General features: G+C 44.0%; 1 protein-coding gene across 6 annotated transcripts in view; it reads left to right on the forward strand.

The window, feature by feature from the left end:
- ATP11A (ATPase phospholipid transporting 11A) overlaps positions 1-14,169 on the forward strand; it is a 140,869-nt gene that overhangs the window by 110,702 nt on the left and 15,998 nt on the right. For 5 of the 6 annotated variants that reach the window (XM_037140936.2, XM_037140945.2, XM_037140956.2 and 2 more), the window contains exons 18-25: positions 768-949; positions 3,290-3,541; positions 5,374-5,548; positions 7,185-7,287; positions 7,546-7,691; positions 8,220-8,279; positions 9,097-9,224; positions 10,000-10,135. In XM_037140936.2, the coding sequence (XP_036996831.2) occupies positions 768-949; positions 3,290-3,541; positions 5,374-5,548; positions 7,185-7,287; positions 7,546-7,691; positions 8,220-8,279; positions 9,097-9,224; positions 10,000-10,135 (1,182 nt within the window). Of the gene's footprint in view, positions 1-767; positions 950-3,289; positions 3,542-5,373; positions 5,549-7,184; positions 7,288-7,545; positions 7,692-8,219; positions 8,280-9,096; positions 9,225-9,999; positions 10,136-10,625; positions 10,765-14,169 lie in introns of those variants that run through there. The other variant, XM_037140969.2, reaches the window with a different exon arrangement.

The raw sequence follows: 14,169 nt of genomic DNA on the forward strand, positions 1-14,169 counted from the left end.
CATTTCCTTCAGCTCATGCCATGAGCCTTCTCTCAGTCCTGAGAATCTGGCAGCACCACTTCGAGGGGACAGAAGACTGTCTCCCCATAGCCATTGTGCTAGACAGTGAGGAAGACACAGGCATAGCCTGTGGTTAAAGCCCCAGACAAACACACTGACAGAATCAAAGTGCCCCGGGCACGATGCCTTCAGGTTCCAGGTGTCCAGCTCACCTGTGCCTCCCTGGCTGGGACGGTACATTCTCTCTGTGTGGTGACATCCAGAATTATGGTCACAGCAGAGAATCTGTCATTCTTAGATTCTTGTTTCAGTCTCCTCCGGACCTGGTAGGTTTAATAAACAACAGCCATTTCATTCAGTGAGTGCTAAATAAAATCAAATTGTGTTACAAACTCCCACACAAAACACGTGACTTTAGAAATATTTTATATTCGCCATAAAATTTCAAATTACTATCCTCAGAAAAGTTTAACTCTCTTCATTTGTCAAAATAAAAGAACAAAGGTCTATCTTTCGGTAGCCCTGGTTTTATTATTTATTCCCATGTTTACCAGTTTGAATTTTTATACAATCTATCATGATTCTTCTATTTAATGTGGATATGAATAACTCCATTGTAAAATATCAACCCCTTTTAGGGTTGGTTGGTTTATAATTCTTTGGTTAGTCATTCTAATTCAAGAAAGGAAATATTGAGGAAGCTATTAAAAAATACTATTTTAGCACAGGGACCCTTGAATTCATGTGAAATGCATTGTATCCCATAGGAGGGGCTTCGGACTTTGTGTGTTGCCTACAAAAAGCTCATCCCCGAAGAATATGAAGGCATTTGTAAATTGCTGCAGGCTGCCAAGGTGGCACTTCAAGATCGAGAAAAGAAGTTAGCAGAAGCCTATGAGCAGATAGAGAAAGATCTCGTCCTGCTTGGTGCTACCGCCGTCGAGGATCGGTAAAGTGAACGCTCTGCCTTGTCCCCAGAAGCCAAGCACAATGCCAGGCAAAAGCTCGGGCTGCTCGGGGCGCTTGGGGAGGAAGTGTGTCGGCTGCGTCACACGGGACCGGACGTGCCTGCGCAACAGGGAGAGGCGGGCTGTCTGCCTGCGTGCCCTGGGGTGCTGTCACTGTCATGGGGAGCCCACGGCGGGTGATGTTCTACTTCCCCTGAATCAGATGCCTGCATTTGCACTTTCCCAGAAGGAACCAGAAACAGTCAGCACTTTTGCGTTACACTGTGTGCCATCAAGGTGCAGGGTTGTCAATTATTCTTTAGAACGGAATCAATAACTAACCCTGTTCCGAATTCATTCCTAGTTCTTTGCAAATACAGGTGTAACAGTTTAGGTCTTCACATACTCAGGGTATTGGTCACTGCTCATTGAAGAAATTTAAAATAATCAAGTGGAATATTGCCAATAATAACAAAATCATATTAATAACTGATAAAATGACTGATTACAGACTTTGGAATGCCTCCAAAGAAAGAGCCTCTAATCCGTCAAAGCCTATAAGGAGAATTAAAAGTTATTTAAGGCTTAATGTACCAAGAAATGGTCATCGGTCTACTGTGTTGTCAAGAGCAGAGTGAAAGGAAAGGATGACAATTTATTTTGAAAGATAGGAAAAGAGAAAAATCCCAATTTAATAGAATGAAACAGAAGCTTCAGGAAATTTACTGAGCCTTTATTTCTCATAAAATTTGAAAGTCTTTATGATCTATATATTGATCCAAAATTTAAATCCTTAGCTTGAAATCTACACTTTTCTGGTGTCTTCAACAAGCATTTACTGCATTCTCGATCTCAACAGCGTAAGATCGGACACCGTAGGAAGTTTTGAGTTTGTGGGGGGCTTTCGTTGTTGTTCCTTTCCTCATTCAGTCCAGACTGTAACAGGTACAGACACAGGTATGAACATGAGAAGCATAATGAGTACAGCACAGGTTTAGCACGGGAGCCGTAGCCATAGGACAGGGCTGTGTGTTAGGACGGAGAGAGACATGCCGTAGGGTGGCCTTTGCCTGGGGAAGGGTTGGACCTGGTCCTCGGAGGAAATGATGGGAAAGCGAAAGGCTCTTATGAATGGAAGGAAGGAGGTGGGCAGAGCTGATGCACAGGGGCCCCTCAAGAAGGTTGTGGGAGCAGATTAACTCAGTGGGGAGATGGGAGCTCTAAATATTGAGAGGAGATACCGGGGTAGGGGACAGCTTATGGGGACCAGTGACTTTGAAGTGATGATATTTGTTTACATCTTTAACATTTCTGGCCAGCATCTTTGAAGACCTCTCTCAGCCTGAGTTTCCTTTGTCCAAAACAATGATGGAATCAGAAGTTCTTTCTGTATCTAGAATGCTGTGATTGTGCGGTCTCCAAACTTGCGCCTAGGAGGCTGGTTCCAGAATCTAACCAAATCATTTTGTTTAGAATCTGAAGCCATTTCTTTTGCTCAGTGCTTGGCAGAGACACAGTACATTACTGCACATGACCTATCAAAACCTAAGACTCTAAAATCTAAGAAAAAAATGACTCCCCCTCCCGATGAAAAGAGGCCAGCGTGGTTTTGAAGCCAGGCTTCCACAGACAGCGAGATAGTTGGACCAGCATTAAGAGAGCTGTTTATCCTCAGATATGTTTTGTAACCTCTGCAAGCTTTGGGTCTTCCAAACGTGACATGGGGTGATAATGAAGTCCTCAACCCTTCAGTTGGTTGTAAAAGTGAAATGTCCCATGAAAAGCCCGTCACACAGCAGCTGCCACCCTAGGCTTGCGAAGCCTGTCAGCCAGTCCCAGGATCACTACGAGTGCTGTCCGCGTTTGCCGTGATTTGGAGGATCCTGGGCTCCAAATTGATAAGTGCAAAATTCGAACAGTTTGTGCCAAGAGAAAAGATCATGAATATCACCCTTTTCCAGATCTCATTTTCCCCAGATTTAGACTTGTGTTGTTGTTGCTCTTGGAAACGTGGTCCTTCTGCCTAAAATCCTCTCCAGGTAGTGAGTCCCAGCTGGACAGAAAACTGCCGTCTATTCTGGCATATGGCAGCTGCGCTAGATAGCCACTTGCTTCTTAACCTGTCTTCTGTTTACCTGTTTGTTATTAGGAAGTAGGTTTTTTGTAAAATATTAATACATTTTAAAAACAGATTTAGGTACTTTAAGATCATGAGCCAGCACTATGATGCATTCTGAGTCGGAGGGACTGAGTATGTTCACGGACCACAGGTTTCTGAAGCCCTCATTTAGATTTGCCTTTGCCAGCCCTGGGTGTGCCGTGTCTCGTTTTTGCCTCGTCAGGCTGCAGGAGAAGGCGGCTGACACCATAGAAGCTCTGCAGAAGGCGGGCATCAAGGTCTGGGTTCTCACCGGAGACAAGATGGAGACGGCGGCCGCCACCTGCTACGCCTGCAAGCTTTTCAGGAGAAACACACAGCTGCTTGAGCTAACCACGAAGAAAATTGAGGAGCAGAGTTTACACGATGTCCTGTTTGAGCTGAGTAAAACTGTCCTACGCTACAGCGGCAGCTTAACCAGGGACAACCTCTCAGGGTAGGTGGCAGCCCCCCTTCCCCACCACAAGAGGTGTTTTCAGAAGGACTGAAATGACCTCCAGGCGCAAGGATAGTGCCTCAGCACCCTTGCTGGGAGCGTGGGTCTGCCCCCCGCCCCCCGTCACCCCTCAGCGTGGTGAGAGGGACCACCTGAAACATGACCCGAACTATTTCTTTTTTGCAGCTGTAACATGTCCTTTTACACAAGACAGTATTTGTGTTTGTTTACTTTCAAACTGCTGGTTAAAGGATGCAAAAGACCTGATTGATTCAGCTACAAAATATCATGAATGGGATAATTCTCATCTGTTTCTAAGACATTTAGTGGGCCATATTTTGCATTCGTGGTTGTTTGTCTAAGACAAAACAGTGCATGGGCCAGAGTTGGCTTTCTCCAACAATACTCAGAATTTATTCTGATCTATTTTATTCTCGCTGGTGTTAGATGTTGCTGGTGTTGTCCTTGCTGGTGTTAGATGCACGGTCTAAGAAGAGACACTGTTTTTTTGTTTTAAAAATTCCTATTTAATTTTGAGAGAGAGGGGAACAGAAAGAGAGCAAAAGCCCTGGGCCCCCCCAACCCCCTCGCCGCGGAGAGTTGTCCCTTTAGATTGTCGTTATTATAGGCAAAACAAAAGTGTCTCTCTAATCGTATGCAAGTTTTAAATGGTTCATAAATAGTACAAGGATACTTCCCTTCACCTGACCTGCAGAATTCCTTTTGGGGATTAGAGACGATCCTTATAATTTTGAAACCCAGCAAAGACAAACGTTATGACCATGTTCTTCCCAACTCAGGTCATTCACCAGAACACCGAGGAGACGGTAGTTGTAAAGATGAAGACTGAGGTCGGCCAATGTGGCAGGAAGTTTGGGAATAAAGACTGACCTCTGTAGACTGCAAGATAAATGTTCTCCTTCTGTCGTTGAAAAATACTGGGATGGCCCATGAAGCCACAATTAGAACTCTGTGTTTGCTGTGCCTAAGTGAAATGTGAATGTTTAATTAAAACACAATTTTAAAATTTAGTCAAAGGCATTATATTCAATAGTCTAAAAACTGTATGGATAAAACAAGAAATACAGTCGCCCCCCCCCCAACCCGTGGTTTTGCGTTCCACAGTTTCAGTTACCTGTGGTCAGCCATGGTCAGAAAATATTAAATGGAAAATTCCACAAGTAATTCATAGGTTTTCACTGTGCACCATTCTGAGCAATGTGGTGGAATCTCGCGCCATCCCGCCCAGAATGCGACTCGTCCCTTCGTGCAGCATGTCCAGAGCAGAGAGACCACATTTGCATAACCTCTTCTACAGTACATTGTTATAATTGTTCTATTTCGTTATTATTTATTGTTGACCTCTTACTGTGACAAATTTATATAATTAAACCTTATCATAGGTATGTTTGTATAGGAAAAAAACATAGTATATATCGGGTTTTCAGTACTACCTTCCTTTTCAGACGTCCACGGTGGGGTTCTTGGAACGTTTTCCCTCCCGAGGGTAAAGCGGGGGATTACTGTGCAGCAGGTCCTCAAATAACATTGTTTCGTTCAGTGTTGTTTTTGTTATGATGAGATGCCATAGAAACTTACCTTTCATGTGTATCGGTTAGCCTACGGTTACTACAGTAAAACTGGTTTCCTGACACATCACTTTGCTTAAAGTCTCAGAACCTACTGACACCACCCAATGAGGACTTACTGTGCTGGGTTCTTAATCCCTGACCCTGGATTTGCAGCACCTGTAGGTACTAGAGGACATTACATAGTCTCCTAAAATCTGTAAATTTAGTTCTGAGTAACTCTCTGATTTGTGTGTCTAACAGACTTTCAACAGATATGCATGATTATGGCTTAATTATTGACGGAGCGGCGCTCTCGTTAATAATGAAGCCCCGAGAAGACGGGAGCTCCAGCAACTACAGAGAACTGTTCCTCGAGATCTGCCGGAACTGCAGCGCCGTGCTGTGCTGCCGGATGGCCCCGCTGCAGAAGGCCCAGGTCCGTGCACCCGTCCCTCGGAGCTGCTCCTGGTCGCTGGGTGTTTGAATACCAAAAACGGTTCATCAGTTCTTACAGCCTGTGGTTTTTGTTTGTTTGGTTTGAAATCTAGCAAATTACCACCTTTTTTACATAGAAGCAAATAGGATAGAAATTTAAAACACATACCTTATTCTACTTGTCGTGATTAGTAAGAGCCAACTGAATCAAGTGAATGACCCTGCCCGTGCAAAGGCCAGGGGACCTGTGTCTGGTGTCTCTTATGAAGTGAACCATGTCCCAAAGGCGTCAGTGATGGAGATGTAAACTGCAGGCGACAGGCTCGGCACCAGCGCCTTTGAGCCAGAACAGACACACTCGTGAACCCATTTAACCGTCAGGATGACCCTGTTAGGTGACTGATGTTAAGGGTGAATTTTTCTAAAAGGATGGATTTGGAAAGAGTTTTGTTTCTGGTTTGTCAGACTCCAAACTCATGTTCTACCCACTGCAACATATTCTTGTGGAAACACACACCTGATGGTGTTTTTAAAAGTGTTTTTAAAGCACTATAGTATATATATACATGAATGTGGGTTTCTTTCTGATATCAGTAAACCTAAAACAGTTCCAATTTTGTTAAACCACATTGCAGATAGACTAGATCAATTTCTAGTGAACTGTTCATGAGAGAAAACCATAACTTCTCCAAGTATCCCAGTGATTAAGGTAAATACTGAAAACCACATGCGAAGAGCTTGTTTTTAGCATTTTCCCAGGTCTGCTGCAGTGATCTGCTAGGTGGCGGGATCACTCAAAATATGCACCGGAGGAGCTTCCTGGGGAATTCTACGTGAGGACAAGCTAAGACTCAAAAATTCATAATGTCGTATCTGAGATAAAAATGGTTTTATTCCCTGCCCTCCGACTTATGTCTTTGATTCTGTGTAACCTTTATATGTACTGCATGGTTACTTTTTTTTAAGTTCTTAGTTCAGCAAACTTTTGTGCCAATTAATTTGTGTCTCAGTCTCTCATCTTGACACAAGAAGGCAATCCTCGCATTTTTTCCTCTCATCTTTTTAGTCGTGTATCTCAAACCATCATATAGACATGTAAGTGGAAAAATATATATTTTATAAAGAAACTGGCTAAAACATTTGAAGTTTATTAATTTTAATAGACTGTCAGATTTGATTTTATACACATGACAAATTTGAAAATTAAATAGCATTAAGAATAGCTTACTTTAAAAAGTAGATGCTTGCCATCAAACAGTTTGGAATAGCAGTATTTTCTGATAGAACGCAATGTTCAGATTTCCCTGGTGTGTTTAACCATGTGAGTGTAGCAGTTACTGAAAACTGCTTCCATATTTTACATCTCCAGGTTCAGAGTCTGCCCACCAGCCCTTCCCAACTTACCTCATTGTAGTCGTGCCTTGGCTACTTCTGCTTTATTTTGTTTTGCCTTTGAAATGAAATAGATTTCACCATATATCGATAAAGTAGATTGAATGCAGTACCTTCACTCTAAGCAAATAATCCTTTCATTTTTCTTGCCTGACTTTATATATTTCTTATTTATGCCTAGTTAAGGAGTAACCTGAGCAAAAATAAAACACAGGAGATCAATTCTGTATTTATTTCTTTTCCAGATTGTTAAACTAATCAAATTTTCAAAAGAGCACCCTATTACATTAGCAATTGGTGATGGCGCAAATGACGTCAGCATGATTCTGGAGGCCCACGTGGGCATAGGTAAGCCTCTGCTTTTTCACCTGCCTGCACACCTTGGTGGCTAAGATTGATCACTTCAGCTAGATAGCGAAGGGGATTCAGCCAAAGGGCGAGACCGCAAGCTGCAGATGGCACATTTAGAGCAGCGCCTGTGGTCTTCACGTTCATAACTAGGAAATGTCGCATCAGTGGGTGGCTCCACCCTTGTTTTGCTTATTCCCCATTTCACGTGCGTGGTGTCAAGAGGCTGTGTTCAGCACATCTGTCTCCTTCTTGCAGGCGTCATCGGAAGGGAAGGGCGTCAGGCTGCAAGGAACAGTGACTATGCAATACCGAAATTTAAGCATTTAAAGAAGATGCTACTCGTTCATGGGCATTTTTATTACATTAGGATATCTGAGCTTGTGCAATACTTCTTTTATAAGGTAGGAAGGATTCCCTTGCTCCTGTCACTGTTTCAGTGAAATACAGGGTCCACGACAGAATGACACATCTGACAGATGCCCCAGCACTACAAGAAGTGTCGGTCAGCACGCAAGGGGTTGGTCCTGGCACTTCTGTCACATTCACCCAGTTTGATGTGGAACCGATAAGAAGATACCCATTATGACAGGAATGAGGAAGGGGCATTCTTTTAAAATTCCTTGACATAATTTTTATTCATTATGCAGTGTGATTCTTTTCTGTTTATACTGAAAACATTGCTTCCTCATTTCTCTGTAACCAATTTCCTGTACATTACATATTCTCAGAGTGACCAGAACGTGGTCACATATGCATTGTAAATGCTATTAAAAAGAAAAATGTAAAGCTCATCGCCTGCTCTTTTGAGAATTTAGGACACTTTTGGGTCCCTTTCCTGAGATAAATGGTGGCGCATGGACAACCTCGTGGAGATTAGACGCCTCTTACAGTGTGCCTTGGAACTAACAGGCATGCGATTTCTCTTTCAGAATGTCTGCTTCATTTTCCCTCAGTTTTTATACCAGTTCTTCTGTGGGTTTTCACAACAGGTGAGTCCTAATATCTCAAGTCAGAAGCTCCCCGGAGCCTCATCTCCCTCCCGCCTGTGGGTGGCTGCAGTGGGGGGAGAGTGGACTGTGGAGGCAGGCAGGTCATGATGATGGGGGGGCCACCTGCCCTCAGTCTCACTGCCCTCAGCAGTGCCGCCAGCAGGTAGGGCAAAGGAGCGGCGTGGCGTGGGGGCCCGCGTCTGCTGACTGCAGGCTCTCCCATGCACACCAGTGAGTGCTGTGCCCAGAACCTGCCTACCCCAGGCCCAGGAGAGCCCGAAAGGACCGAATCTAAATCTGAGATCTTCTCCTGCTGCCTCACCATCAGCTTCTGGCACCTTCAAGTGCAGAGTGGAGGAGTGCAAACCATCTGGCGGGAGAAGGGACCCTCGGGCACCCTCTGGCTGTCACTCACTTGTTTTTTATTCTGCTCAGATGAACTGTGGGCCAGCTGCTTTCATCTGGAGGGTCTGGGGCTGGGGAGGATCAAAGCTTGAAGATGGCCATCAAAAATGACAAACTTTTGTGCAGTTCTTTTTGTTGCAAGTTCGCAGTGGCCTAACGCAGGGGTGGTAGTCGAGCCTTCTCTTGGCCATGATTTTAATTCTGACCGACTGATATCATGAAGCTTTGAAAATGGTCCTGGTCCTTCTAAATCTGTAGAAAGAAGGCTTTGTATATCTGTCAGAATGCTTGTGTTACTAGGTCTTTGCAAATTTATAAATATATATTAAAAAAATACATATTTAACACAACACCAAAAAAGTTTATCAAGGCACATGAGTATTGTTTTCAGTTGATTTTTCCCTTCCTGCAGACTCTGTACGACACGGCCTACCTGACACTGTACAACATCAGTTTCACTTCCCTCCCGATTCTCCTGTACAGCCTGATGGAGCAGCACGTGAGCATAGACACGCTCAAGAGGGACCCTTCTCTCTACAGGTGCTGAGCCTCAGAGACACACTTGCTGTAGCACTCAGGGAACACCGAGGCAGCCGTAGAGCGGCGCCTTCAAATAAAGGCCCCCTTGAACTATTTAAAAACCAGAAACGTTCAGTGTCGGCTGATGCACTTGCTTTTACCAACTGATCATACTTCAAATTCATATAGATTTACGTTGCACTTGAAATGTGCATATTAAACTAGTTAGTATCTTGCCATGTTTTTTAATAATTAGGAAAGGACCAGGGAGAAGAGTTTCTATCCCCTTGTGACCCCAGTGGATCTGTGGCCTAAATTAGTCTTTAAAAACCACATGTGTACTATTAAGCAAGGGGGGAGAAGAGTTAAGGGATCATATCTTGGTGTGCTCTTTTCTGCTAAAAACTATCCTTTAATAAAAAGGAAAAGATGTTTGCTATTTCAGCACTGCACTCCAGGATCTCTGGCAGATTCAGTGTGGGTTTTTTGTGGCTTTTTAAATTAAACCTACATCAGAAAAGTTTAGATTCACATGGAGTTGTAAGAAAAAAATACAGGTAGATGCTGTAAAACTGGGATACCGAGTAAGATGGGTGGATGGTGTCCTCGTCGGGACCCTGGTTGTGACCCTACAGCTTGGTGGGTTTTTGTCATGTGTCATCACTGAGGGAATCTCTCCAGTGAGAGCCCCCTACCGGACTGGTCACTACAGAGCACGCTGGGGGTGGCCAGGCCATGGAGTGAGGCTGGTGTCTCTGAAATGCACTCACTGTGTTTCCCCGTTTCACTTACACAGAGATATCGCCAAGAATGCTCTACTCCGCTGGCGAGTGTTCATTTACTGGACATTCTTAGGAGTATTCGATGCTCTAGTATTTTTCTTTGGTGCTTACTTCATGTTTGAAAATACAACAGTGACCAGCAATGGACAGGTTAGTACGGAACTGGGTCGTGTTGACTTGGCTGCTTGGGAATAACCCTCGAATTGCGTGTGATCAGTGCAGTCACTCAGCACAGCCCGTGGGGTCTCCTGATGCTTGGGTACCCAGCTACCAAATCGCTATAAAGGGCATGGTACCTCAGCAAATGCCCTGGTCTGCGGAGCTCTGCAGACTGTGGGAAATACCCGTCCTGAGGGTGTGCAGACTTTACCTTTGTAACTTATATTTCACCGTCAGCTATGTGTCTAGTGGTTTAGTTAGATCGTTCAGGCATGGCTTACCTAATGTGGGAATTAATTTTGTATTTAACATGTTTTAGCATTTTTCCATGTCTACTTAAGTATCTGTTCTCCTTGCATTGAGTAGATTGATAGTTTCTAATAGACATCAGCTCTCTGGTTGTTTGCATAATTTCTAGGGTTTGTTTTATTTGTATCTTGCTTTTTTTCTTTTTGCAACTCGCTTTCCTTCCCACTCTCAGATAATGACCACCAACACACACATGGTAAGACGATTGTGGGTGTGTCCTCTATGTTTTTGGAGTGCATTCTAGATAAAATATTTCTCGAAAATATTTTCCAGTGTGACTTCTTCCGTGTGCTTTGTCAGTAGAAACACCGTTAGCCGCTGCTCCCTCCCCTCCCTGTAGATGAGAGTGCATAGAGAAGTCCGTGCGTCGTGTGTCGGAGAAGTCAGCTGACCATTTGCACTCGGTGTTTATCTCTGAATTTCTGTGTCAGGATCATCACTGAGTCAGTGATGTTTCTTAACCTGACCTGTCTGAACCTCCCTTTCCCTTCAATGAGAGGCAACACACAGAGGCGTGCAAGGCCTGCTGAGATACTGTTTTGAAAGTGGGAAACCCATGCTCCCCGGGAGAGACAGGAATACACTTCGGCCTCGTTCCCTGCCTGAATGTGTACCTGCCGTAAAAACCCACCCTGCTGTTGACGCGAAGGAGGGCAACTTATGAACGGAGGTTCGCTTCATTTCCCATTCGACAGAACGCCCCTTTTCCCCCATTTTTGTCTTCCTGTGATATTTATCTCTTAAAACTGTTGGACTGAAACACAAGACAGGTCCCATAGAACTTGTTTACCCATTTATATAATTGTTTCTTATTTCTCATTACTAAAAGGCACTATTATCTTTCATTATAACATAAAACAATTTTCACTCATTGGATCTTGGGAATTTTTTAAAGTTTTATTTTACTCTTCTACAGAGAAGAGTTTACATTTTTCTAGAGTTTATTTTTTGTCTTAGTTTATTTTAGTTGAATAATTTCTGGATGCTAACACATCATAAATGTCGTTAAAGGGAGCTATCTTGCTCTGGCTGGTGTGACTCAGTGGATTGAGTGCTGGCCTGTCCACCAAAAGGTCACCGGTTTGAGCCCCGGTCAGGGCACGTGCCTGGGTTTCAGACCAGATCCCCAGTTGGGGGCGTGTGAGAGGCGACATCCCTCCTGCATTGATGTTTCTCTCCCTCTCTTTCTCCCTCCTTTCCCCTCTTCCTAAAAATAAATAAGTAAAATCTTTTTTTTAAAGCAGTCTTGTTCTTATGTTTCTTTTATAAAATGTGTTTATGGTTAGGTTTTCAGTGAGCACCTTGCGTATATCTTAGAACTAAGATTTTGTGTCCTAAGGACTGAAACTCCAGGATCATAGTAGCTAAAATAGGTGCCATTCATCTGACACTTTGTTTGCAGTTTATTTTCACAAGTCTTATCCTCTCTCAACTACAATCGCCCTCGGACATAGTCATGGTTCAGGAAACTAAAGTTCGAAGAGATTAAAGTTCAGATCAGTTAAAGTCAGACAATTAGAACTCGAACCCAGGATGTTTGGTACAAACTTTGTACTATTTGTTTTAGTCCGTGCTGCTTCTTAATTGTTTCAATATCAGTATTACATGGTAAAATGATAGGTATGTCTCAATAAGTACTATTAAAAGGCTTAAGTGGGGAAAAGGATACCCCAAAAAAGGCATGCTTGGCTCACGCACCCAGTAAATGAGAGTGCCGACTGACCGGCGTGGTGTGGCTTTGGGCTGCAGACCATAAAGAGGCCTTCCTGGCATCTCCCTCTCCTGCTCAGATTCCTGCAGTTCTCCAGCCAAACTTCTGTCCAGCCACTCCTTGTACCGCCGTGGGTCGGTGGGTGCAGTGGTGTTTCGAAGCCCTTCATATGGCCCACGGGCTTCTGCGAAATCCTTACACATCTCCTATTTCCTGTTTCCTTTAGGGTGCCCTGAACCCCCTGAGTCCCCCTCCCATGGTCCAGGCCTTGGGAGGAATATACTGTTTCAGCCTTTCTTTCCCAAATAGTGGAAATTATACATAGGATTTCAAGGGTTTCCCTCCTCCTGTGTTAGCATAGTGTTTCTGGTATCGGACCAAACTCGGGACGGCGGAGTCAGTGGGCGAGACATGTCTCCTTCCTCCTCCCTGCCTGGGTTACCATCTGTCCTACCTGACAGTATTATCAAGCAGCACATGGGACAGTTGGTGCCAAACATGGTGCTTAGTGCAAGGTGTTTACAGTTACACATTCGAGATGTGGGATTTGCTTCAGCTCACTAATGCTCTATAGAAGTTAAATAATCTAAAGACTTAAGAGTTGTAAGAGCAAGGTGAATAATAGTACCCCTAATTATGAGTGACAAGTGTATGGAGGGCCTAATGTGGACGCTTTTACCCCCTGTCACTGGGAGGACAGGACTCCAGGAGGTTGAGATAACCCAGGGCCACTCCACGTTAAGGGCAAGCCCAGGGCCGAATATCTGCTGTTATATCCCTAGAGGGAGCCTTTCTTATCCTGGATTCTGGATGCTTAAATTCTTGTTTGCTTGGGGGGTACGAGTATGAGATCACTTGCAAAACTAAAAGTGGTATCATAGGCTAGTTCTGTAGTAATTCCCATAAATCTGCAAAGTGCAAGTAAATGTGGTAGTTTTGGGGTGACCAGTGATGATGCCCCTGGTTCTAAGTTAGCAGGGCAAGGTGGAGACTACAGTGCTCACCACTTTCTGGGGGTGTTCCCTGATGAACAAGAATGCATCTTCTTGGTGGTATAATTTGGATGTCCTTCTTGGTGGTATAATTTGGAAGTTCTACTGTTGGCAGTAGGGGAGGACCACTTTTTTTAAAGACCTAAATCATTCTCTAGGAATGTTTATTGAGCACGCATAGTGTTGAGGGAACACTGGGATCATAGGTAACTCTTGAAAAAGAGAAATTCACTTGGGGCATTTTCCACACGGACATCACGAGCTACAGTTATTTCTCAAGTGAGAATAGGAAGACAACAGCAGGGTGTTCCTAGATGAAAAGTGGAGAGTTTGGAGCCTGGTATAGGATGAGCCGGCCGACATCAATATTGCTGAAATGTGAGCCCCTGCCAGCCTGTATAGCGAGGGCAGATTACGCCAGCAGGCTTGACAGAAGGATGGGATCTGTGTGTGCAGGGAATGTGCTGGGTGTTTCTTACGACTGTGATCTCGAAAGAAACGCAAGTCATGTTCATTGTGGAATACTTTTACCCATAAAAATTGAATTGGTCTGGACCTCGGGGCTTTAAAAAGCAGGAAAATTTTCTGCAAAATACAAACCTTCGAAGAGAGAGAAAGTGTGTGAAGGAATTAAATTCAGATCTGTCTCTGGCTGCTCCAGAGACATCCTACCAAATTTTCATCATCATCTGAATGAACCAGTAAAGCTAGTGAAATGCTCAATGGAGATAACAGTTAAGAAATCAGACTCAGGGTTTTATGGGGGGAGGGATGGGGAACTTATGTTGCTTGGGAAAAAAAAGATCATCCTTCAGGAAAACCCTTTGAGAAAGGAGAATGGTATCCCACCTAACCACCTCGTGGCCCACCTCCAAATCTATAGAGATGATGGCAGTTTGAATAATAAATAGACTGTTAGCAATGAGCCTGAGGGCTCCATTAAAACAAAAAAGGAAACAAAGAGGAACTTACAGAGATGTCACCATGACTGTCTGTGCCAGTGAGCCGGAAGT

The sequence above is a fragment of the Artibeus jamaicensis genome, unplaced genomic scaffold (genome assembly GCF_021234435.1).
Source record: "Artibeus jamaicensis isolate MK-2021 breed Jamaican fruit bat unplaced genomic scaffold, CSHL_Jam_final scaffold_833, whole genome shotgun sequence".
Lineage (NCBI taxonomy): Eukaryota > Metazoa > Chordata > Mammalia > Chiroptera > Phyllostomidae > Artibeus > Artibeus jamaicensis.